At 43.5% G+C, this 26,072-nt stretch overlaps 3 protein-coding genes across 3 annotated transcripts in view; 2 read left to right on the top strand and 1 right to left on the bottom strand.

The window, feature by feature from the left end:
* siah2l (seven in absentia homolog 2-like) overlaps nt 1-8,057 on the top strand; it is a gene marked incomplete at its 5' end in the record, with an annotated part of 10,348 nt that extends 2,291 nt beyond the window's left edge. Inside the window, 2 exons of the mRNA XM_079238029.1 lie at nt 3,942-4,121; nt 5,932-8,057. Coding sequence (XP_079094155.1) covers nt 3,942-4,121; nt 5,932-6,303 — 552 coding nt within the window. The 3' untranslated portion in view covers nt 6,304-8,057. The remainder of the gene's footprint in view (nt 1-3,941; nt 4,122-5,931) is intronic.
* Nucleotides 8,058-8,088: 31 nt separating this feature from the next.
* rbmx2 (RNA binding motif protein X-linked 2) lies at nt 8,089-11,309 on the bottom strand. Its single transcript, XM_079238030.1, has 6 exons — nt 11,274-11,309; nt 10,632-10,747; nt 10,497-10,548; nt 10,270-10,399; nt 9,266-9,464; nt 8,089-9,187 (listed from the first exon to the last, which is right to left on the bottom strand). The coding sequence occupies exons 1-6, from the start codon at nt 11,276-11,278 to the stop codon at nt 8,322-8,324; spliced, it is 1,368 nt and encodes a 455-aa protein (XP_079094156.1). The 5' UTR covers nt 11,279-11,309; the 3' UTR covers nt 8,089-8,321.
* Nucleotides 11,310-17,068: 5,759 nt separating this feature from the next.
* Nucleotides 17,069-26,072, top strand: part of ap4m1 (adaptor related protein complex 4 subunit mu 1) — a gene marked incomplete at its 5' end in the record, with an annotated part of 31,933 nt that continues 22,929 nt past the window's right edge. Inside the window, 5 exons of the mRNA XM_079214544.1 lie at nt 17,069-17,126; nt 18,192-18,277; nt 18,436-18,545; nt 18,675-18,771; nt 22,988-23,098. Of these exons, the coding sequence (XP_079070670.1) occupies nt 17,069-17,126; nt 18,192-18,277; nt 18,436-18,545; nt 18,675-18,771; nt 22,988-23,098 (462 nt within the window). The remainder of the gene's footprint in view (nt 17,127-18,191; nt 18,278-18,435; nt 18,546-18,674; nt 18,772-22,987; nt 23,099-26,072) is intronic.

Raw genomic sequence — 26,072 nt, forward strand, 5'->3', positions numbered from 1 at the left:
AGTTCTGACCTCCTCACAGATTAACGTTCAGCATCGCAGAGTAAATAAAGTTGTATCATCGTAGATCATGTGATCAGGACATCATGGATGTTTCTCTAGTCTCTGATCATGTGACTTCTTAAACAACCAATCAGTGTTTAGACCAACAGGAGAGCTAGTAACGTTAGCATCACCACTAACGAAGAAGCAACAGCAGAGCTAGTAACGTTAGCAGCACCGCCAACGGAGAACCAGCAGTAGGAGAGCTAGTAACGTTAGCAGCACCGCTAACTGAGAACCAACAGGAGAAGAGCTAGTAACGTTAGCAGCACCGCTAACTGAGAACCAACAGGAGAAGAGCTAGTAACGTTAGCAGCACCGCTAACTGAGAACCAACAGGAGGAGAGCTAGTAACGTTAGCAGCATCGCTAACTGAGAACCAACAGGAGAAGAGCTAGTAACATTAGCAGCACCGCCAGTCCGGGGCTCTGGGTCGTTGCCTCTAAATTGTTGGACTAAAGGTCAGGAGGTAATTGTGTGTGTGTCTGTGTCTGTGCGTGTGTGTGTGTGTGTGTGTGTGTGTGTGTGTGTCGTCAGTGGGTGTGTGTAGTCCGCGTGTTCGATGCTGTGTCCGGCCTCCTGCCTGCCCCTCCTCAGGGAGCTGGCTCAGTGGCGCTGCCTGCTGGGTTGGCATCGCGTGGGTTCAGCTAGCGCCGCAGGGCTAACCGCTAACACCGGACGACAACTACAACAACAACAGCAGGGGTCAGAGGTCAGGGGCAGAGCTGGTAGACCTGTCGGACGTACAAAACCGCTGTCGGGCCGCCAGGTGAGTCCTGGTTTCAAGTACGCGCTGCAAATGTTAGCATGCTAACACGCTAGGCTGGGTTAAAAATATGTATTTTCCTTTTTGAAGGTCTTAATCGTCAGGAGAATTAAAGAAAGTAAAACGTAGTGTCCGATGAAGGCCGGCCTCTTTTTTAACTTCCTTAAATTCTGCTGCAGAAGTAAAACAAATAGAACATGATACATGAAGCATAGACTTCTATACAACCAGAGGAGTCGCCCCCTGGTGGTCAGGAGAGAGAATGCAGCTTTACCACATGAAACATAGACTAGAATACTCATTTCAGCCACTAGAGGGCGCTGCCAACAAATCCATTCGTTCATCTGTTCTAAAACTCTGATCTCATCATTGATCTAAAACCAGCTGACTCCACTGTGGAGGGAAACCTATTACCTCAAAGCCATTTATCATCCTGCAACACACACACACCCTCTTAGCCTGATTGGTATTGGTCGGTGTGGCGGACGAGGATGTTTCGGTTAAAGGGTTAAAGGTTGTTTGTTCGTTGTTTGTTGTGTTTTTAATGAGGCGTTTGGCTCTAATCTCATTGTGATGTCACCGCCTTCAGGTGAGCGTCGACTTGTTGACCTTCAGCGTCTCTGAGGGCGTCGTCACGTTGGTCCTCAGAGATAGAAGTTCATGAATCTCAGCTGGATTCACGTCTCATTCTGTTTATTTTAAGATTCAGTGATTCATAATGTTTATTTGTTTATTCGTGACTGAAGGACAACAACAACAACAGAGGCCCCGCGTGGTCAACAATTTGGCTTTTTAAATCTGATAATCTGCTGTGAAGGTGACATGATTTAATCTTTTCATGGCTCCTCGTTATTAAACATGTTCGGATCCTGTCATGAGGTACCTGTAACTCGCAGTGCGGTACCTGTACCTCGCAGTGAGGGACCTGTACCGCACTGCGAGGTACAGGTACCGCACTGCGAGGTACAGGTACCACAAGTATAAGTACCTCACAGTGAGGTACAGGTCCCGCACTGCGAGGTACAGGTACCGCACTGCGAGGTACAGGTACCTCACAGTGAGGTACAGGTCCCGCACTGCGAGGTACAGGTCCCGCACTGCGAGGTACAGGTCCCGCACTGCGAGGTAGAGGTACCTCACTGCGAGGTAGAGGTACCGCACTGTGAGGTACAGGTACCGCACTGCGAGGTACAGGTACCGCACTGCGAGGTACAGGTACCACAAGTATAAGTACCGCACTGCGAGGTACAGGTACCACAAGTATAAGTACCGCACTGCGAGGTACAGGTACCGCACTGCGAGGTACAGGTACCACAAGTATAAGTACCGCACTGCGAGGTACAGGTACCACAAGTATAAGTACCGCACTGCGAGGTACAGGTACCGCACTGCGAGGTACAGGTGCCTTACTGCGAGGTACAGGTACCTCACAGTGAGTACAGGTCCCGCACTGCGAGGTACAGGTACCGCACTGCGAGGTACAGGTACCACAAGTATAAGTACCGCACTGCGAGGTACAGGTACCTCACAGTGAGGTAGAGGTCCCGCACTGCCAGGTACAGGTACCGCACTGCGAGGTACAAGTACCGCACTGCGAGGTACAAGTACCGCACTGCGAGGTACAAGTACCACAAGTATAAGTACCGCACTGCGAGGTACAGGTCCCGCACTGCGAGGTACAGGTACCGCACTGCGAGGTACAAGTACCACAAGTATAAGTACCGCACTGCGAGGTACAGGTCCCGCACTGCGAGGTACAGGTACCACAAGTATAAGTACCGCACTGCGAGGTACAGGTCCCGCACTGCGAGGTACAGGTACCGCACTGCGAGGTACAAGTACCACAAGTATAAGTACCGCACTGCGAGGTACAGGTACCTCACTGCGAGGTACAGGTACCGCACTGCGAGGTACAGGTACCGCACTGCGAGGTATAGGTACCACAAGTATAAGTACCGCACTGCGAGGTACAGGTACCGCACTGCGAGGTACAGGTACCACAAGTATAAGTACCGCACTGCGAGGTACAGGTACCGCACTGCGAGGTACAGGTACCGCACTGCGAGGTACAGGTACCACAAGTATAAGTACCGCACTGCGAGGTACAGGTACCTCACTGCGAGGTACAGGTACCTCACAGTGAGTACAGGTCCCGCACTGCGAGGTACAGGTACCGCACTGCGAGGTACAGGTACCACAAGTATAAGTACCTCACAGTGAGGTACAGGTCCCGCACTGCGAGGTACAGGTACCGCACTGCGAGGTACAAGTACCGCACTGCGAGGTACAAGTACCACAAGTATAAGTACCACACTGCGAGGTACAGGTACCGCACTGCGAGGTACAAGTACCGCACTGCGAGGTACAAGAACCACAAGTATAAGTACCGCACTGAGAGGTACAGGTACCGCACTGCGAGGTACAGGTCCCGCACTGCGAGGTACAGGTACCGCACTGCGAGGTACAGGTACCGCACTGCGAGGTACAGGTACCGCACTGCGAGGTACAAGTACCACAAGTATAAGTACCGCACTGCGAGGTACAGGTACCGCACTGCGAGGTACAAGTACCACAAGTATAAGTACCGCACTGCGAGGTACAAGTACCACAAGTATAAGTACCGCACTGCGAGGTACAGGTACCGCACTGCGAGGTACAGGTACCACAAGTACCACGCATGAACCTAAAAGATTGCTTTCCTAGTCAGAGTGCTCTTCATGGTCAGTACTAATCATACAGCTGTTGTTGATGATGATGTCATTGTGATGTCATCGGGGTTGTATCGGGTTCGTGTGAAACTCGTGGGCGTGTTCACCAGACAGGAGGCTCGAATGAAAATACTATCAAGATGCATTGTGGTAAATGTAGGATCCAGGGTTTTAAAGTTTGACCCATAAATAGAAATTTAAAAATGGAGTTCTTCATAAAGTAGATGTTTCTTACACTTTTGTCTTGAAGACTAAATACTGAAACGATACAATGTTGCATTCTGGTGCCTGTGTGTGTTCTCACTACTCGTGTACTGTTCCTACTGATACTCTACGTCTTGAAGCTGACAGTACTTGTGTACTTGTACTCTGTCCCCAGTACTCGTACTCTCTGTCCTCAGTACCGTGTACTTGTACTCTGTCCCCAGTACTCTGCGGCCGGCTGCCCTCTGTCTCTGCACCACAGTGAGAAGCCGGACCACGAGGAGGTGTGTGAGTTCCGGCCGTACACCTGTCCGTGTCCCGGGGCGACCTGCAAGTGGCACGGCTCTCTGGAGGCCGTGATGCCGCACCTGATGCACGCCCACAAGTCCATCACCACGCTGCAGGTGAGTCACCTGGGGCCTCGCACGCCAAGTACTAGCTTAGCTTTGTTCATCCAGTTCATAAGTCCCATTTATAGTCATCTACAGGCATCTATTTGCTACTTTAGTGTGTTCAAACTTATATAACTCAGTGTCAGCAGCACTTAAAGTGACTATTGAGGGAAAAAAGCTTCAGATTGTTACCTTTCAAAAGAGACCAAGACCATGCATTTACTCCACATAGTTCGGCATGGGCATAGGCATTTTAGGCTAATTGTACAGGAACGCTAAGCGGTTTTAACAACTTCTCGCCAACTGTTTAACTCTCTTGATTTCTTTTTCTTAAATACTATGGAATAATCTTTAGCTAACCATCACAAAGCGTCTCTAGTATTCAGTTCCTGAGCCGACTGAACATCCGCCGGGTTAAAGACGAGGTAGAGGCGAGCTGGAGGCGAGCTAACAGAGTCGAGCTAGTAAAGGAGAGCTAGAGGCAAGCTAGCAGAGCGAGTTAGCAGAGGCGAGCTAGCAGAGGCGAGCTAGCAGAGGCGAGCTAGCAGAGGCGAGTCAGTAGAGGCGAGTCAGTAGAGGCGAGTCATTAGAGGCGAGCTAGAGGCGAGTTAGTAGAAGCGAGCTAGAGGCGAGCTAGAAGCGAGCTAGAGGCGAGTTAGTAGAAGCGAGCTAGAAGCAAGCTAGCAGAGGCGAGTTAGTAGAAGCGAGCTAGAGGCGAGCTAGTAGAGATAAGCTAGTAGAAGCGAGCTAGCAGAGGCAAGCTAGTAGAAGCAAGCTATAGGCGAGCTAGCAGAGGCGAGTTAGTAGAAGCAAGCTATAGGCGAGCTAGCAGAGGCGAGTTAGTAGAAGCGAGCTAGAGGCGAGCTAGCAGAGGCGAGTTAGTAGAAGCGAGCTAGCAGAGGCGAGCTAGCAGAGGCGAGTTAGTAGAAGCGAGCTAGAGGCGAGCTAGCAGAGGCGAGTTAGTAGAAGCGAGCTAGAGCGAACTAGCAGAGGCGAGTTAGTAGAAGCGAGCTAGAGGCAAGCTAGTAGAGATAAGCTAGTAGAAGCGAGCTAGAGGCAAGCTAGTAGAGATAAGCTAGTAGAAGCGAGCTAGCAGAGGCAAGCTAGTAGAAGAAAGCTATAGGCGAGCTAGCAGAGGCGAGTTAGTAGAAGCGAGCTATAGGCGAGCTAGCAGAGGCGAGTTAGTAGAAGCGAGCTATAGGCGAGCTAGCAGAGGCGAGTTAGTAGAAGCGAGCTATAGGCGAGCTAGCAGAGGCGAGTTAGGAGAAGCGAGCTAGAGGCGAGCTAGCAGAGGCGAGTTAGTAGAAGCGAGCTAGAGGCGAGCTAGTAGAAGCGAGCTATAGGCGAGCTAGCAGAGGCGAGTTAGTAGAAGCGAGCTAGCAGAGGCGAGTTAGTAGAAGTGAGCTAGAGGCGAGCTAGCAGAGGCGAGTTAGTAGAAGCGAGCTAGAGGCGAGCTAGTAGAGATAAGCTAGTAGAAGCGAGCTAGTAGAAGCAAGCTATAGGCGAGCTAGCAGAGGCGAGTTAGTAGAAGCGAGCTATAGGCGAGCTAGCAGAGAAGCGAGCTAGAGGCGAGCTAGCAGAGGCGAGTTAGTAGAAGCGAGCTATAGGCGAGCTAGCAGAGGCGAGCTATAGGCGAGCTAGCAGAGGCGAGTTAGTAGAAGCGAGCTAGAGGCGAGCTAGCAGAGGCGAGTTAGTAGAAGCGAGCTAGAGGCGAGCTAGCAGAGGCGAGTTAGTAGAAGCGAGCTAGAGGCGAGCTAGTAGAGATAAGCTAGCAGAGGCGAGCTAGCAGAGGCGAGCTAACGGCGTCTCTGTGTCTCCGCAGGGTGAGGACATCGTCTTCCTGGCGACGGACATCAACCTGCCGGGCGCCGTGGACTGGGTGATGATGCAGTCGTGCTTCAGCCACCACTTCATGCTGGTCCTGGAGAAGCAGGAGAAGTACGAGGGCCACCAGCAGTTCTTCGCCGTCGTGCTGCTCATCGGAACCCGTAAGCAGGCGGAGAACTTTGCGTACCGGCTGGAGCTCAACGGCAACCGGCGCCGGCTCACCTGGGAGGCCACGCCCCGCTCCATCCACGACGGCGTGGCGGCCGCCATCATGAACAGCGACTGCTTGGTGTTCGACACCTCCATCGCACACCTGTTCGCCGACAACGGCAACCTGGGGATCAACGTCACCATCTCCATGTGCTGAGGCCGAGCAGAGTGGGAGACGGCGGTTCGAGCCCGGCTTCCGCCCGGTGAGGGGGAAAAACCCACATCTTCAATGTCCAGTTTACTCTCCAGGGAACAACGGGTTCAGGTCTCACTCCGGCAAACAGACAACAATCTCCCGTGATTAGAAATGACCTTGATGTGATCGCTCATGAAATATTCACGTCTGGAACAATAACGCAGTGAAAGTGGAGCTGAAGGAAAGATTCTTGATGTTCAGACAGGAAACGGCTGCTGGCAGTTAAAGTATAGTTCAGAGTGGAAGGTTGTTGGTTCGAATCCCTCGTGGGACCAGCTGAGCTGTGGACTCCACTTTAATCTTTGATCTCAGATGAACGCAGTAAACCGTTCAGCCGCCAGCGCCTTAACTTTTTCTACCGCCTCCTCCTCCTCTTCCTCCTCTTCTTCCTCCTGTTGGAGCGCTCCGGGACTCGAACCCTGAACTCACGGGAGAGAACCGTATTTAAAAAACAAAAACCTTTTGTAGCAACCGACCAGGAAGGAACCGACTTCACCAGATACCTCTGAGCACAAACGCGTCTGTGACCTCTGACCTCCCGTTTCCTCCGTGTTTGTTCCTCTTTCTGCTGAAAACTCGTTTAAGTTCAGAACAATAAGCGGCACGAAGAATCGAAGCTAAAACTGTAAACATCTTAAAATGAATAAAACCATCTGAAGGTCGGCCGCATGGAGTCGTTTTGATTATTAATAAATGTCTCAAGTGATGAAATTAACATTTTATTTCACAGGTCTGTAAATCTGGCATAACTTCAAAGAGTTCCATGAAATAATAATTGTATCATAATAATTACAGGTAAAATCTAATTAACTGTCAACATATCAACCTGTTTTTAACTTTCTGTAAAAGAACAATTCACCAAAACCTGACGAAAGTGTTTAACTGTCTTAAAGATTACGAATGTAAATAAAACTAAAGTCGTGTGAATTGTTGTAAAAAGTAGCACAATGATGCTACGTGCTAACAGCTACTGGCTCGCTAACGAAATTGACGAGTTAATTTTTTTTGATTTGTTGTTGTTGAGAAGTCAAAGGTTAAGATAACGTTAGCTATGGACCTAATGCGTTGTACAGATTATATTCGTCTAGTGGCGTCCGATTTACAGCACGCTAACTTATGTTAGCCCAGACCTTAATTAGCTTGCTCGCTAGCAACAGTTGTTTGTTAGCTAGCGACGGTTGTTCGTTAGCAAGAGACCGTTTTCTCGTTTGCTAGCACCGGTTGTTTGTTAGGTGGCGACGGTTTTTCGTTAGCTAGAGACAGTTTTCTCATTAGCTAGCAACGGTTGTTCGTTAGCTCTCTAGCAACAGATGAAATTCATGAACAGCTTTTACGTCACAAGACGAGGTATAAATATATAATTGGTGTCTTTATTGTTAAGTTTACTGATTTTAAACAATCACGAAACCTTTAAAGCTTCGTTCATTTGTTTGTATTCATTATTATTTATGGTCTTAAATGCTCGTTTTAATGTTAGTGTTTTTAAATCCAGTTTCTGATTGTAGAAGTTGTGCAAGAATTTGATATAATTCTGACTGCTGAATAATAAACACGGAGGAAACACGTCTCTAATCATCACTTCCACTTCAGCTTCCTACCAGATGTTTTCTGATGTTGTAAATGAAGTTATAAGTATATTTTATAAAAACGGCTTTTATTGTATTTTTGTTGGTTTTCTGACATTTTGTTGTTGATTCTGCTGAAATAAAGAGAAAGAAACCAGAGTTCACTTTTTCCTTTTTATTGTTCACGAGACCCAAAGAACTACAACTCCCAGGGTGCATTTCACCAACAAACCAATCAGAGGGTTCCGTGGTGACGTCTGAAGTTTAAAACTTTATTACAAAACTCATTCAAACAAACATGTTTCTGTCCGGCGGCCATTTCGTTCAGTTTTCAACGCCAAACTGAAAGAGATGAAGACGCCTGTCTGTCTCTCTCCTCCTGTCTCTCTCTCAAACTGTCTCTCTCTCCTTTCATCATCTCTGTCTCGGTTCCTCCTCCTGTCTCCCTCTCTCTCCCTGTCTGTCTCCCTCCATCTCCATCCTCCTGTCTCCCTCCCTCTTCCTGTCTCCCTTCATCTCCCTCTTCCTGTCTCCCTCCATCTCCCTGTCTCCCTGTCTCCCCCTGTCTCCCTCCATCCTCCTGTCTCCCTCTCTTCTTCTATCGTCGTCTCTGTCACGGTCAAACGCTCTTTTTCTCTCCATCCTCCTGTCTCCTTCTCTCTCTGTCTCTCTCTCCATCCTCCCGTCTCCTTCTCTCTGCATCCTCCTGTCTCCTTCTCTCTCTGTCTCTCTCTCCAGCCTCCTGTCTCCTCTCTCTGTCTCTCTCTCCAGCCTCCTGTCTCCTTCTCTCTCTGTCTCTCTCTCCAGCCTCCTGTCTCCTTCTCTCTCTGTCTCTCTCTCCAGCCTCCTGTCTCCTTCTCTCTCTGTCTCTCTCTCCAGCCTCCTGTCTCCTTCTCTCTCTGTCTCTCTCTCCAGCCTCCTGTCTCCTTCTCTCTCTGTCTCTCTCTCCAGCCTCCTGTCTCCTTCTCTCTGTATCGTCCTGTCTGTCCCTCCCTCCCTCCTCCTCCTCCTCCTCTCCTCGTCCCCGGTCTCTCTCTGGTCGTACTTGTCGTAGGCGACGTCCTCCTTCTCCTCTTTGACTCTGATAGCAGGAGGAAGAGGTGAGGAAGAGGAGGAACGACCCGCTCTTTCCTTCTTCTTTTTCTTCTCCTTCTTCCTCCTCTTCTCCTCTTTGACTCTGATAGCAGGAGGAAGAGGAGGAGGTGAGGAAGAGGAGGAACGACCCGCTCTTTCCTTCTTCTTTTTCTTCTCCTTCTTCCTCCTCTTCTTCTCTTTCTTGTCTTAAGATGAGAGGGAAAGAGAGAGGGGGTAAATACAAATCCATCCCATAATGATTCTCGTACAGGAAGTGACCTCACCTTTTTTGGGCTTCTTCAAGGCAATGAGGTACTGCTCTTCCTCCTCCTCTGAGGAAGAGGAGGAGGAAGAGGATGGCTGCTGGGCTTCGGGGGCGCAGCCCTGCTCCCTCAGCTGCTTGGTGATGTCGTCCATGTCCTCCGAGTCTTTCGGGGGCCGGTAGTCTTTGACGTGATCCACACGAATCGTCCGACCTTTAATCTGGACAGCGAACGCAACACGGGTCATTGGCCAGGAAACCACTATCTTATCTATCCATCTATCTATCTATCTATCTATTCATCTTATCTATCTATCTATCTATCTATCTATTCATCTTATCTATCTATTCATCTTATCTATCTATCTTATCTATCTCATCTTATCTATCTATTCATCTTATCTATCTATCTCATCTATCTATCTATATATTAAGCCTAGCTTAACAAAAAGACTGGAAATGGAGGGAAACAGCTAGCCTAGCTTAGCATAATGACTGGAAACAGAAGAAAACGGCTAGCTTAGCATAAAGACTGGAAACAGCTAGCTTACCATAAAGACTGGAAATGGAGGGTACAGCTAGCCAAGCTTAGCATACATACTGAAAACTGAGGGAAAGTTAGCCTAGCTTAGCAGAAAGACAGGTAAGCAGGCTTAGCATAAAGACTGGGAATGGAGGGGAAAAGCTAGCTTAGCATAAAAACTGAAAACATCTAGCTTAGCATACAGACTGAAAGCAGAGAGAAAGTTAGCCTAGCATAAAGACTGGGAATGGAGGGAAACAGCTAGCTTAGCATAAAAACTGGAAACAGCTATCTTAGCATAAAGACTGGAATGGAGGAAAACAGCTAGCCTAGCTTAGCATAAAGATTGAAAATAGAGAGAAAGTTAGCCTAGCTTTACAGAAAGACAGGTAAGCAGGCCTAGCTTAGCATAAAAACTGGGAACAGTATTCGTCTGCTGCGTTTACGATGATCATGATGATGATGATGTTGATGATGATGTTGTTGTTGTTTACTGGTCACACCTTGATGCCGTTCAAGTTGTCCACAACCAGGATGGTGCTGCGCTGGTCATCGAAGCAGATGAAGCAGAACCCTTTGGATTTCCCCGTCTTCTTGTCCCGCACCAGGTTGATGTTGACGATCTCTCCGTACCTGACGAGGGGAAATACATGTACTCACTGCACTGTAAACAGTCTCTTATAAGTATATATAATATATATTACAGAAACTAAAGCGTGCCGTAACGTACTGAGAGAAGACGCAGATGATGTCGCCCTCCGTCAGCTCGTATGGGAATCCTCCTGCAGGAGACAAACACAGTTCACTCTGGAGTTACGACAGCAGCCGGCCGAAAGGGACGCGACCCAAAGACGCGCCGCCTCACCCACGAACACCCAGGCGCTGTCTCGGTACTCGGTGTGCCAGGAGACGGACTCTTTGACCCCCAGGTGAGCCTCGCGCTCGTTCAGCTCGTTGATCAACTTCACCTTCGTAAGCGGACTGAAAAACAGAGGGTATGAGATTTACCACTTTTAATCTGCACCTGAACGCACCAATAACAATATATAAACATATTGCAATAATTGAGACATAATAAACAGTACTTTAAAACAAGTATATCATATTATGAAATACAAGTGGCACGTGTACATGATACACACAGTAATATATGTGCATGTGGTTGATTATAATGTAGTAAGTGTATATGTGTGTGTTTACTTTACACGCCAGACTCCAATCAATAAACATGCAATTCTAGATCTCACACTGGAGGGAAGACAGAAGAGGGTGCCGATTTAATAAACTGCTCCTACGTTATTATTATTACGTTAAATAATGCGTTTTACGCGCCGAAAAAACATGCAATTGCGAAATTCAAAGATTTTTCAACCGGGTTCTGCGCAGCCGGAAAGTTTTGAGGAGAAGAGGCTAGTGAGCTATAACACAGTGACGTCACTACAGCATGCATTACGCGCCGAATATAAACATTATGAACTACATATTAATAGTATGTATTATTACTTACTTCATGGTGGACTAACTCAGTAGGCTTGGATGGGAAGGAAACCGGAAGTAAGGATTCGCTGACTTGAGGCACTTCCGGGTGAATTCCCGCCTCTACTGCCGCCTGCTGTCGGGATCACTAAACTACAAGCTACGTGTATGTGACTAAATATATACATTTAAATTATTGTTCCGAATGTTTATTTAAAAAAGTGTTTTTTTAGTTGTCATTGTAGTTATTGTATAAGCTAGTTACTTTATGAGACTGTAGATATATATCATTATTTGACGTGGCAGTTCTCCGCCCGTACTACAGGTGGCGCTGTGACGTCATCCGCCGCCTGCTGACCCGGTTTGTAAACACAGGTCGACTCTGGCTGCTGATTTAACATGTTTTAATGCATGTCGGAATAGCTTTCAAAGCTTCCCTTTGCTTGCTTCATCTGTTTATTTACGCTGACTGTAGGCTGTAATATCACCGTTATCACCTGTATCAGCTTTAATTCACATCAATGTCTTAGTAACAACCAGTTACAGTGAGTAGCCGGAAGTATTCTGCAGGTGAGTCCAGGTGCAGCTGGAATGAGTGTGAACGTGTCGCTGTTGTTGGTGTCAGTGCTGCATATCTCTGTGTTTAACTCCACTCTTTGCACTAAACACGCGCAGGTTACGAGACACATCGGGAACTTAAACTTAAATAAATCAGACCTTGTATCTGACGAAGTAGTTTTACATGTTTATAATTTGGATGTTGAGATACTAATAACAGCACTAAAGGGTTTACTTACTGAACTTTACACTGATGCGTCACATTGGCAGAATAGTGAATGTAGCGCTGTCATCTACTGTCCTCTACTACTGTCATCTACTGTCATCTACTACTGTCATCTACTACTGTCATCTACTACTGTCATCTACTACTGTCATCTACTACTGTCATCTACTACTGTCCTCTACTACTGTCATCTACTGTCCTCTACTACTGTCATCTACTGTCCTCTACTACTGTCATCTACTACTGTCATCTACTGTCCTCTACTACTGTCATCTACTGTCCTCTACTAATGTCATCTACTGTCCTCTACTACTGTCCTCTACTACTGTCCTCTACTGTCCTCTACTACTGTCATCTACTGTCCTCTACTACTGTCATCTACTGTCCTCTACTACTGTCATCTACTGTCCTCTACTACTGTCCTCTACTACTGTCATCTACTACTGTCATCTACTGTCCTCTACTACTGTCCTCTACTACTGTCATCTACTGTCCTCTACTACTGTCCTCTACTGTCCTCTACTGTCCTCTACTACTGTCCTCTACTACTGTCCTCTACTACTGTCATCTACTGTCCTCTACTACTGTCCTCTACTACTGTCATCTACTGTCCTCTACTACTGTCATCTACTGTCCTCTACTACTGTCCTCTACTACTGTCATCTACTACTGTCATCTACTGTCATCTACTACTGTCCTCTACTACTGTCCTCTACTACTGTCCTCTACTGCTGTCATCTACTGTCCTCTACTACTGTCCTCTACTACTGTCATCTACTGTCCTCTACTACTGTCATCTACTGTCCTCTACTACTGTCATCTACTACTGTCATCTACTACTGTCATCTACTACTGTCCTCTACTACTGTCATCTACTGTCCTCTACTACTGTCATCTACTGTCCTCTACTAATGTCATCTACTGTCCTCTACTACTGTCCTCTACTACTGTCATCTACTACTGTCATCTACTACTGTCCTCTACTACTGTCATCTACTGTCCTCTACTACTGTCATCTACTGTCCTCTACTACTGTCATCTACTACTGTCATCTACTGTCCTCTACTACTGTCATCTACTGTCCTCTACTACTGTCATCTACTGTCCTCTACTACTGTCCTCTACTACTGTCCTCTACTGTCCTCTACTGTCCTCTACTACTGTCATCTACTGTCCTCTACTACTGTCATCTACTGTCCTCTACTACTGTCCTCTACTACTGTCATCTACTGTCCTCTACTACTGTCCTCTACTACTGTCATCTACTGTCCTCTACTACTGTCCTCTACTACTGTCCTCTACTGTCCTCTACTGTCCTCTACTACTGTCATCTACTGTCCTCTACTACTGTCATCTACTGTCCTCTACTACTGTCCTCTACTACTGTCATTTACTGTCCTCTACTACTGTCCTCTACTACTGTCCTCTACTGTCCTCTACTGTCCTCTACTACTGTCATCTACTGTCCTCTACTACTGTCATCTACTGTCCTCTACTACTGTCCTCTACTACTGTCATCTACTGTCCTCTACTACTGTCATCTACTGTCCTCTACTACTGTCCTCTACTACTGTCATCTACTACTGTCCTCTACTACTGTCCTCTACTACTGTCATCTACTGTCCTCTACTACTGTCCTCTACTACTGTCCTCTACTAATGTCATCTACTGTCCTCTACTACTGTCATCTACTGTCCTCTACTACTGTCCTCTACTACTGTCCTCTACTACTGTCCTCTACTGTCCTCTACTACTGTCATCTACTGTCCTCTACTACTGTCCTCTACTACTGTCATCTACTGTCCTCTACTACTGTCATCTACTACTGTCCTCTACTAATGTCATCTACTGTCCTCTACTACTGTCATCTACTGTCCTCTACTACTGTCATCTACTGTCCTCTACTACTGTCATCTACTACTGTCATCTACTGTCCTCTACTACTGTCCTCTACTACTGTCATCTACTGTCCTCTACTACTGTCATCTACTACTGTCCTCTACTGTCCTCTACTACTGTCATCTACTGTCCTCTACTACTGTCCTCTACTACTGTCCTCTACTACTGTCCTCTACTACTGTCATCTACTACTGTCCTCTACTAATGTCATCTACTGTCCTCTACTACTGTCATCTACTGTCCTCTACTACTGTCATCTACTGTCCTCTACTACTGTCCTCTACTACTGTCCTCTACTACTGTCATCTACTGTCCTCTACTACTGTCCTCTACTACTGTCCTCTACTGTCCTCTACTACTGTCCTCTACTACTGTCATCTACTACTGTCATCTACTGTCCTCTACTACTGTCATCTACTGTCCTCTACTACTGTCCTCTACTACTGTCCTCTACTGTCCTCTACTACTGTCCTCTACTACTGTCATCTACTACTGTCCTCTACTGTCCTCTACTACTGTCCTCTACTACTGTCATCTACTACTGTTCTCTACTACTGTCCTCTACTACTGTCATCTACTACTGTTCTCTACTACTGTCCTCTACTACTGTTCTCTACTACTGTCATCTACTACTGTCATCTACTACTGTCCTCTACTACTGTTCTCTACTACTGTCATCTACTACTGTCCTCTACTACTGTCCTCTACTACTGTTCTCTACTACTGTTCTCTACTACTGTTCTCTACGACTGTCATCTACTACTGTCCTCTACTACTGTCATCTACTGTCCTCTACTACTGTCCTCTACTACTGTCATCTACTACTGTCCTCTATTACTGTCATCTACTACTGTCCTCTACTACTGTCCTCTACTACTGTCATCTACTACTGTCCTCTACTACTGTCCTCTACTACTGTCCTCTACTACTGTCATCTACTGTCCTCTACTACTGTCATCTACTACTGTCCTCTACTACTGTCCTCTACTACTGTCATCTACTACTGTTCTCTACTACTGTCCTCTACTACTGTCATCTACTGTCCTCTACTACTGTCATCTACTGTCCTCTACTACTGTCCTCTACTACTGTCCTCTACTACTGTCATCTACTGTCCTCTACTACTGTCCTCTACTACTGTCCTCTACTACTGTCCTCTACTACTGTCATCTACTGTCCTCTACTACTGTCATCTACTGTCCTCTACTACTGTCCTCTACTACTGTCATCTACTGTCCTCTACTACTGTCATCTACTGTCCTCTACTACTGTCATCTACTGTCCTCTACTACTGTCCTCTACTACTGTCATCTACTACTGTCATCTACTGTCCTCTACTACTGTCCTCTACTACTGTCCTCTACTACTGTCATCTACTGTCCTCTACTACTGTCATCTACTACTGTCCTCTACTACTGTCATCTACTACTGTCCTCTACTACTGTCATCTACTACTGTCCTCTACTACTGTCATCTACTGTCCTCTACTACTGTCTTCTACTACTGTCATCTACTGTCCTCTACTACTGCCATCTACTGTCCTCTACTACTGCCATCTACTACTATCATCTACTCTCCTCTACTGCTGTCATCTACTGTCCTCTACTACTGTCATCTACTGTCCTCTACTACTGTCATCTACTGTCATCTACTGTCCTCTACTACTGTCCTCTACTACTGTCCTCTACTACTGTCATCTACTAGTGTCCTCTACTACTGTCATCTACTGTCCTCTACTACTGTCATCTACTACTGTCATCTACTGTCCTCTACTACTGTCCTCTACTGTCATCTACTACTGTCCTCTACTACTGTCCTCTACTACTGTCATCTACTACTGTCCTCTACTGTCCTCTACTGTCCTCTACTACTGTCATCTACTGTCCTCTACTGTCATCTACTACTGCCATCTACTATCATCTACTGTCACCTACTACTGTCCTCTACTGTCCTCTTCTGTCATCTACTACTGTCATCTACTGTCCTCTACTACTGTCCTCTACTACTGTCATATACTACTGTCATCTACTGTCATCTACTACTGTCCTCTACTGTCCTCTACTACTGTCATCTACTACTGTCCTCTACTACTGTCATCTACTGTCATCTACTACTGTCCTCTACTGTCATCTACTACTGTCATCTACTGTCCTCTACTGTCATCTACTACTGTCCTCTACTACTGTCCTCTACTGTCATCTAATGTCATCTACTACTGTCCTATACTGTCCTCTACTGTCATCTACTACTCTCATCTACTACTGTCCTCTACTGTCATCTACTGTCATCTACTACTGCCCTCTACTGTCATCTACTGTCCTATATTACTGTAATCTATTGTCCTCTAATGTCCTCTACTACTGTCCTCTACTACTGTCATCTATTGTCCTCTACTGTCCTCTACTATCATCTACTGTCATCTACTGTCCTCTACTGTCATCTACTACTATCCTATACTGTCTTCTACTGTCCTCTACTGTCATATATTACTGTCATCTACTACTGTCCTCTACTGTCATCTACTACTGTCATCGACTACTGCCCTCTACTGTCATCTACTGTCCTCTACTACTGTCATCTACTGTCCTCTACTGTCATCTACTACTGTCATCTACTGTCACCTACTACTGTCATCTACTGTCATCTACTGTCCTCTACTGTCATCTACTGTCCTCTACTGTCCTCTACTGTCATCTACTGTCCTCTACTACTGTCATCTACTGTCCTCTACTGTCCTCTACTGTCCTCTACTACTGTCATCTACTGTCATCTACTACTGTCATCTACTACTGTCATCTACTGTCCTCTACTACTGTCATCTACTACTGTCCTCTATTGTCCTCTACTGTCATCTACTACTGTCCTTTACTACTGTCATCTACTACTGTCCTTTACTACTGTCCTCTACTGTCATCTACTGTCATCTACTACTGTCATCTACTACTGTCATCTACTACTGTCATCTACTGTCATCTACTACTGTCCTCTACAACTGTCATCTACTACTGTCATCTACTACTGTCCTCTACTGTCATCTACTACTGTCCTCTACTACTGTCATCTACAACTGTCATCTACTACTGTCCTCTACTGTCATCTACTACTGTCCTCTGATGCATCCTGTCTCTCTGTCTCTCAGCAGGATGATCTCTCAGGTCTTCATCTTGTCCTCACAGGGAGACCACCTCATCTACAAAGACTGTATCCTCACATATTTCTGAGCACCAACACACACACACACACACACACACACACACACACACACACACACACACACACACACACACACACACACACACACACACACCTGAGCACCAACACACACACACCTGAGCACCAACACACACACACACACCTGAGCACCAACACACACACACACACACCTGAGCACCAACACACACACACCTGAGGACTAGTACATACGCATACACACGCACACTCACCTGGGGACTAAAACATACGCACACACACGCACACACACCTGGGGACTAATACATACACACACACACACACACACACACACACACACACCTGAGCACCAGCACACACACACACCTGAGCACCAACACACACACACACACACCTGAGCACCAACACACACACACACACACCTGAGCACCAACACACACACACACACACACACACACCTGAAGGCTAGTACATACGCACACACACCTGGGGACTAATACACACGCACACACACCTGGGGACTAATACATACACACACACACACCTGAGCACCAACATACACACACACACACACACCTGGGGACTAATACATACACACACACACACCTGAGCACCAACATACACACACACACACACACCTGGGGACTAATACATACACACACACACACCTGAGCACCAACATACACACACACACACACACACCTGGGCACTAATACACACACACACACCTGAGCACCAACACACACACACCTGAGGGCTAGTACATACGCACACTCACCTGGGGACTAATACATATGCACACACACGCACACACACCTGGGGACTAATACATACGCACGCACACACACCTGGGGACTAATACATACGCACACACACGTACACACACCTGGGGACTAATACACACACGCACACACACCTGGGGACTAATAGATACAGACACACACACACCTGAGGACCAATATACACACACACACACACACACACACACACACCTGAGGACCAATATACACACACACCAGTGTGTTTTGTCCCTTTCTCGTGTTGTTTCTGGTTGTAAACACCTGAACCCCCTGTCAGTCCGTGGAGAAGCAGGAAGTGATGTCGTTGGTGTTTTCTACGAGAAGGTCACAGCGCTGACCAGAGTCCAGCCTCCGGTCGTCATGGTAACCATTATAATAATAATAATAATAATAATTATTATTATTATTATTATTATTATTATTATTATTATTATTATTATTATTATTATTTTTAAAGTCACATGAGGTAATTTCCTCCGGGGGCCCTGAACGCAGCATCAGTCCTGTGTTTGGTTCTGCAGACTCACGGAAATCTTCACTTCGTCCACGTCCGGCAGGGCGGACTCTACTGGGTCGCCACGACGACCAGCGCTGGCTCCTCCCCCTTCACTGTCATCGAGTTCCTCAACAGGTGGGTTTCTGACAGGACAGGTGACGACGGTACACATGTGAACTCACAGGTTGCAGAGATAAAGCGCCTGCTAGTGTTGATATTAAAAACCCACCTGTCAATATTCATGTTCCTGCCGTCTGCTCTCAGGTTCTCCGCTCTGGTGAAAGATTACTGCGGCAGCCTGTCGGAGAAATCTGTGCAGATGAACTTTGCCCTCATTTATGAGCTGCTGGACGAGGTCGTGGTGAGTGAGGCTGAAATAAACATTTACAGATGGAATAAACATGTAGAGATGAAATAAACATAAACATGTAGAGATGAAATAAACATAATTATGTAGAGATGAAATAAACAAACATGTAGAGATGAAATAAACATAATTATGAAGAGATGAAATGAACGTGTAGAGATTAAATAAACATAAACATGTAGAGATGAAATAAACATGTAGAGATGAAATAACATAAACACGTAGAGATGAAATAAACATGTAGAGATGAAATAAACATGTAGAGATGAAATAAACATAAACATGGAGAGATGAAAAAAACATAATTAGGAAGAAATGAAATAAACAAACATGGAGAGATTAAATAAACATAAACATGTATATATGAAATGAAAATGTATAGATGGAATAAACATAAACATGTAGAGATGGAATAAACATGTAGAGATAGAATAAACATAAACATGAAGAGATGGAATAAACATGAAAATGTAGAGATGAAATAAACACGAACATGTAGAGATGGAAAAAACATAAATATGTAGAGATGAAATAAACATGTAGAGATGAAATAAACATAATTATGAAGAGATGAAATGAACAAACATGTAGAGATGGAATAAACATAAACATGTAGAGATGAAATAAACATGAAGAGATGAAATAAACATAAACATGCAGAGATGAAATAAACATGTAGAGATGGAATAAACATGAACATGTAGAGCTGAAATCAACATAAGCATGTAGCGATGAAATGAACATGTAGAGATGGAATAAACATGTAGAGATGAAATAAACATGTAGAGATGAAATACACATGAAGAGATTAAATAAACGTAAACATGTAGAGATGAAATAAACAAAAACATGTAGAGATGAAATAAACATAAACATGTAGAAATGGAATAAACATGAACATGTAGAGATGGAATAACATATAGAGATGGAATAAACATGTAGAGATGGAATAAACATGAACATTTAGTGATGGAATAAACATGTAGAGATGGAATAAACATAAACATGTAGAGATGAAATAACATAAACATGTAGAGCTGAAATAAACAAACATGTAGAGATGAAATAAACATGTAGAGATGAAATAAACATAAACATGTAGAGATGGAAAAACATAAACATGTAGAGATGAAATAAACATGTAGAGATGGAATAAAGAAACATGTAGAGATGAAATAAACATAATTATGAAGAGATGAAATAAACAAACATGTAGAGATGAAATAAACATGTAGAGATGAAATAAACATGAAGAGATGAAATAAACATGAACATGTAGAGATGAAATAAACACGTAGAGATGAAATAAACATAAACATGTACAGATGAAATGAACATAAACATGGAGAGATGAAATAAACATGTAGAGATGGAATAAACATGTAGAGATGGAATAAACATGTAGAGATGGAATAAACATAAACATGTAGAGATGGAATAAACATGTAGAGATGGAATAAACATAAACATGTAGAGGTGAAATAAACAAACATGTAGAGATGGAATAAACTTGTAGAGATGGAATGAACATAAACATGTAGAGGTGAAATAAACATAAACATGTAGAGATGAAATAAACATGTAGAGATGGAATAAACAAACATGTAGAGATGGAATAAACAAACATGTAGAGATGGAATAAACAAACATGTAGAGATGAAATAAACATGTAGAGATGAAATAAACATAAACATGTAGAGATGAAAAAAACAGAAACATGTAGAGATGAAATAAACATGTAGAGATGAAATAAACATAATTATGAAGAGATGAAATAAACAAACATGTAGAGATGAAATAAACATGAAGAGATGAAATAAACATAAACATGTAGAGATGAAATAAACATAAACATGGAGAGATGAAATAAACATGTAGAGATGGAATAAACAAACATGTAGAGATGGAATGAACAAACATGTAGAGATGGAATAAACAAACATGTAGAGATGGAATAAACAAACATGTAGAGATGAAATAAACATGTAGAGATGAAATAAACACGTAGAGATGAAATGAACATAAACATGTAGAGATGAAATAAACATGAACATGTAGAGATAGAAAAAACATAAACATGTAGAGATGAAATAAACATGTAGAGATGAAATAAACAAACATGTAGAGATGAAATAAACATAATTATGAAGAGATGAAATGAACAAACATGTAGAGATGAAATAAACATAAACATGTAGAGATGAAATAAACGTGAACATGTAGAGATGAAAAAACATGTAGAGATGGAATAAACATGTAGAGATGGAATAAACATGAACGTGTACAGGTGAAATCAACATAAGCATGTAGAGATGAAATAAACATGTAGAGATGAAATAAACATGAAGAGATGAAATAACATAAAAACGTAGAGATGAAATAAACATGTAGAGATGAAATAAACATGAACATGGAGAGATGAAATAAACATGTAGAGATGGAATAAACATGTAGCGATGGAATAAACATAAACATGTAGAGATGGAATAAACATGTAGAGGTGAAATAAACATAAACATGAAGAGATGGAATAAACATGTAGAGATGGAATGAACATAAACATGTAGAGGTGAAATAAACATAAACATGTAGAGATGGAATAAACATGTAGAGATGGAATAAACATAAACATGTAGAGATGGAATACACATAAACATGTAGAGATGAAATAAACATGTAGAGATGGAATAAACATGGAGAGATGGAATAAACATAAACATGTAGAGATGGAATAAACATGGAGAGATGGAATAAACATAAACATGTAGAGATGGAATAAACAAACATGTAGAGATGGAATAAACATGTAGAGATGGAATGAACATAAACATGTAGAGGTGAAATAAACATAAACATGTAGAGGTGAAATAAACATAAACATGTAGAGATGGAATAAACATGGAGAGATGGAATGAACATAAACATGTAGGAATGGAATAAACATGTAGAGATGGAATAAACATAAACATGTAGAGGTGAAATAAACATAAACATGTAGAGGTGAAATAAACATAAACATGAAGAGATGGAATAAACATGTAGAGATGGAATGAACATAAACATGTAGAGGTGAAATAAACATGTAGAGATGGAATAAACATGTAGCGATGGAATAAACATAAACATGTAGAGATGGAATAAACATGTAGAGGTGAAATAAACATAAACATGAAGAGATGGAATAAACATGTAGAGATGGAATAAACATAAACATGAAGAGATGGAATAAACATGTAGAGATGAAATAAACATAAACATGTAGAGATGGAATGAACATAAACATGTAGAGGTGAAATAAACATAAACATGTAGAGATGGAATAAACATGTAGAGATGGAATAAACATAAACATGTAGAGATGGAATACACATAAACATGTAGAGATGAAATAAACATGTAGAGATGGAATAAACATGGAGAGATGGAATAAACATAAACATGTAGAGATGGAATAAACATGGAGAGATGGAATAAACATAAACATGTAGAGATGGAATAAACATGGAGAGATGGAATAAACATAAACATGTAGAGATGGAATAAACAAACATGTAGAGATGGAATAAACATGTAGAGATGGAATGAACATAAACATGTAGAGGTGAAATAAACATAAACATGTAGAGGTGAAATAAACATAAACATGAAGAGATGGAATAAACATGTAGAGATGGAATGAACATGAACATGTAGAGGTGAAATAAACATAAACATGAAGAGATGGAATAAACATGTAGAGATGGAATGAACATAAACATGTAGAGGTGAAATAAACATGAACATGTAGAGATGGAATAAACATGTAGAGATGGAATAAACAAACATGTAGAGATGGAATAAACATAAACATGTAGAGATGGAATGAACAAACATGTAGAGATGGAATAAACATAAACATGTCGAGATGGATTAAACATGTAGAGGTGAAATCAACATAAAGAGATGGAACAAAAATGAACGTAGAGATTTAATCTCATTCGGAGCATTTCAGTTATTCATGTTTCTACAATCTGAAAAAATGAATCTGTTGGTTATATTTTCACCTCTTTACCTCTCTGCCTGTCTGTCTCTCTAACTGTCTCCCTCTCTGCCTGTTTCTCTCTCTCTCTCTGCCTGTCTGTCTGTCTATCTAACTGTCTCTCTCTCTCTCTCTCTCTCTCTCTCTCTCTCTCTCTCTCTCTCTCTCTCTCTCTCTCTCTCTCTCTCTCAGGACTATGGGTACATCCAGACGACGTCCTCTGACGTCCTGAAGAACTTCATCCAGACTGAAGCCGTGTCGTCCAAACCGTTCAGCCTGTTTGACCTCAGTAACGTCGGCTTGGTACGTCAACAGCGACTCACATACCAACAACACACATACCAACAACACACATACCAACAACACACATACCAACAACACACATACCAACAACACACATACCAACAACACACATACCAACAACACACATACCAACCACACAAATACCAACCACACACATACCAACCACACAAATACCAACCACACAAATACCAACCACACAAATACCAACCACACACATACCAACCACACAAATACCAACCACACAAATACCAACCACACACATACCAACCACACAAATACCAACCACACACATACCAACCACACAAATACCAACCACACAAATACCAACCACACAAATACCAACCACACACATACCAACCACACACATACCAACAACACACATACCAACCACACACATACCAACAACACACATACCAACCACACACATACCAACAACACACATACCAACAACACACATACCAACAACACACATACCAACAACACACATACCAACAACACACATACCAACAACACACATACCAACAACACACATACCAACAACACACATACCAACAACACAAATACCAACCACACACATACCAACCACACACATACCAACAACACACATACCAACAACACACATACCAACAACACACATACCAACAACACACATACCAACAACACACATACCAACAACACACATACCAACAACACACATACCAACCACACACATACCAACAACACACATACCAACAACACACATACCAACAACACACATACCAACAACACACATACCAACAACACACATACCAACAACACACATACCAACAACACACATACCAACAACACACATACCAACAACACAAATACCAACCACACACATACCAACCACACACATACCAACCACACACATACCAACCACACACATACCAACCACACACATACCAACCACACAAATACCAACCACACAAATACCAACCACACAAATACCAACCACACAAATACCAACCACACAAATACCAACCACACACATACCAACCACACACATACCAACCACACAAATACCAACCACACAAATACCAACCACACAAATACCAACCACACAAATAACAACAACACAAATACCAACCACACAAATAACAACCACACAAATACCAACAACACAAATACCAACAACACACATATACCAACCACACACATACCAACCACACAAATACCAACCACACACATACCAACCACACACATACCAACAACACAAATACCAACAACACACATACCAACCACACAAATACCAACCACACAAATACCAACCACACACATACCAACCACACAAATATCAACCACACAAATACCAACCACACACATACCAACCACACAAATACCAACCACACACATACCAACCACACACATACCAACAACACAAATACCAACAACACAAAAACCAACCACACACATACCAACAACACAAATACCAACCACACAAAAACCAACCACACACATACCAACAACACACATACCAACCACACACATACCAACCACACACATACCAACCACACACATACCAACCACACAAATACCAACAACACAAAAACCAACAACACAAAAACCAACCACACACATACCAACAACACACATACCAACAACACACATACCAACAACACACATACCAACCACACACATACCAACAACACACATACCAACAACACACATACCAACCACACACATACCAACAACACACATACCAACCACACACATACCAACAACACACATACCAACAACACACATACCAACCACACACATACCAACCACACACATACCAACCACACACATACCAACAACACACATACCAACCACACACATACCAACAACACACATACCAACAACACACATACCAACCACACACATACCAACAACACACATACCAACAACACACATACCAACAACACACATACCAACAACACACATACCAACAACACACATACCAACAACACACATACCAACCACACACATACCAACAACACACATACCAACCACACACATACCAACAACACACATACCAACCACACACATACCAACAACACACATACCAACAACACACATACCAACAACACACATACCAACCACACACATACCAACAACACACATACCAACCACACACATACCAACAACACACATACCAACCACACACATACCAACAACACACATACCAACAACACACATACCAACAACACACATACCAACAACACACATACCACAACACACATACCAACCACACACATACCAACAACACACATACCAACCACACACATACCAACAACACACATACCAACCACACACATACCAACAACACACATACCAACAACACACATACCAACAACACACATACCAACAACACACATACCACAACACACATACCAACAACACACATACCAACAACACACATACCAACAACACACATACCAACAACACACATACCAACAACACACATACCAACCACACACATACCAACCACACACATACCAACAACACACATACCAACAACACACGTACCAACCACACACGTACCAACAACACACATACCAACCACACACATACCAACAACACACATACCAACAACACACATACCAACCACACACATACCAACAACACACATACCAACCACACACATACCAACCACACACATACCAACAACACACATACCAACAACACACATACCAACAACACACATACCAACAACACACATACCAACAACACACATACCAACAACACACATACCAACAACACACATACCAACAACACACATACCAACAACACACATACCAACAACACACATACCAACAACACACATACCAACAACACACATACCAACAACACACATACCAACAACACACATACCAACAACACACATACCAACAACACACATACCAACAACACACATACCAACAACACACATACCAACCACACACATACCAACAACACACATACCAACAACACA

This window comes from Taurulus bubalis (genome assembly GCF_910589615.1).
Source record: "Taurulus bubalis genome assembly, chromosome: 2".
In the NCBI taxonomy this organism is placed as follows: Eukaryota; Metazoa; Chordata; class Actinopteri; order Perciformes; family Cottidae; genus Taurulus; species Taurulus bubalis.

What these genes read in the sequence shown, in the direction of transcription:
- rbmx2 (XM_079238030.1), bottom strand. An exon ending in ACAACTTGAACGGCATCAAG is followed by an intron (nt 9,465 to 10,269) that starts GTGTGACCAGTA and finishes TTCGCTGTCCAG; the next exon opens with ATTAAAGGTCGGACGATTCG. An exon ending in CTTGAAGAAGCCCAAAAAAG is followed by an intron (nt 9,188 to 9,265) that starts GTGAGGTCACTT and finishes TCTCATCTTAAG; the next exon opens with ACAAGAAAGAGAAGAAGAGG.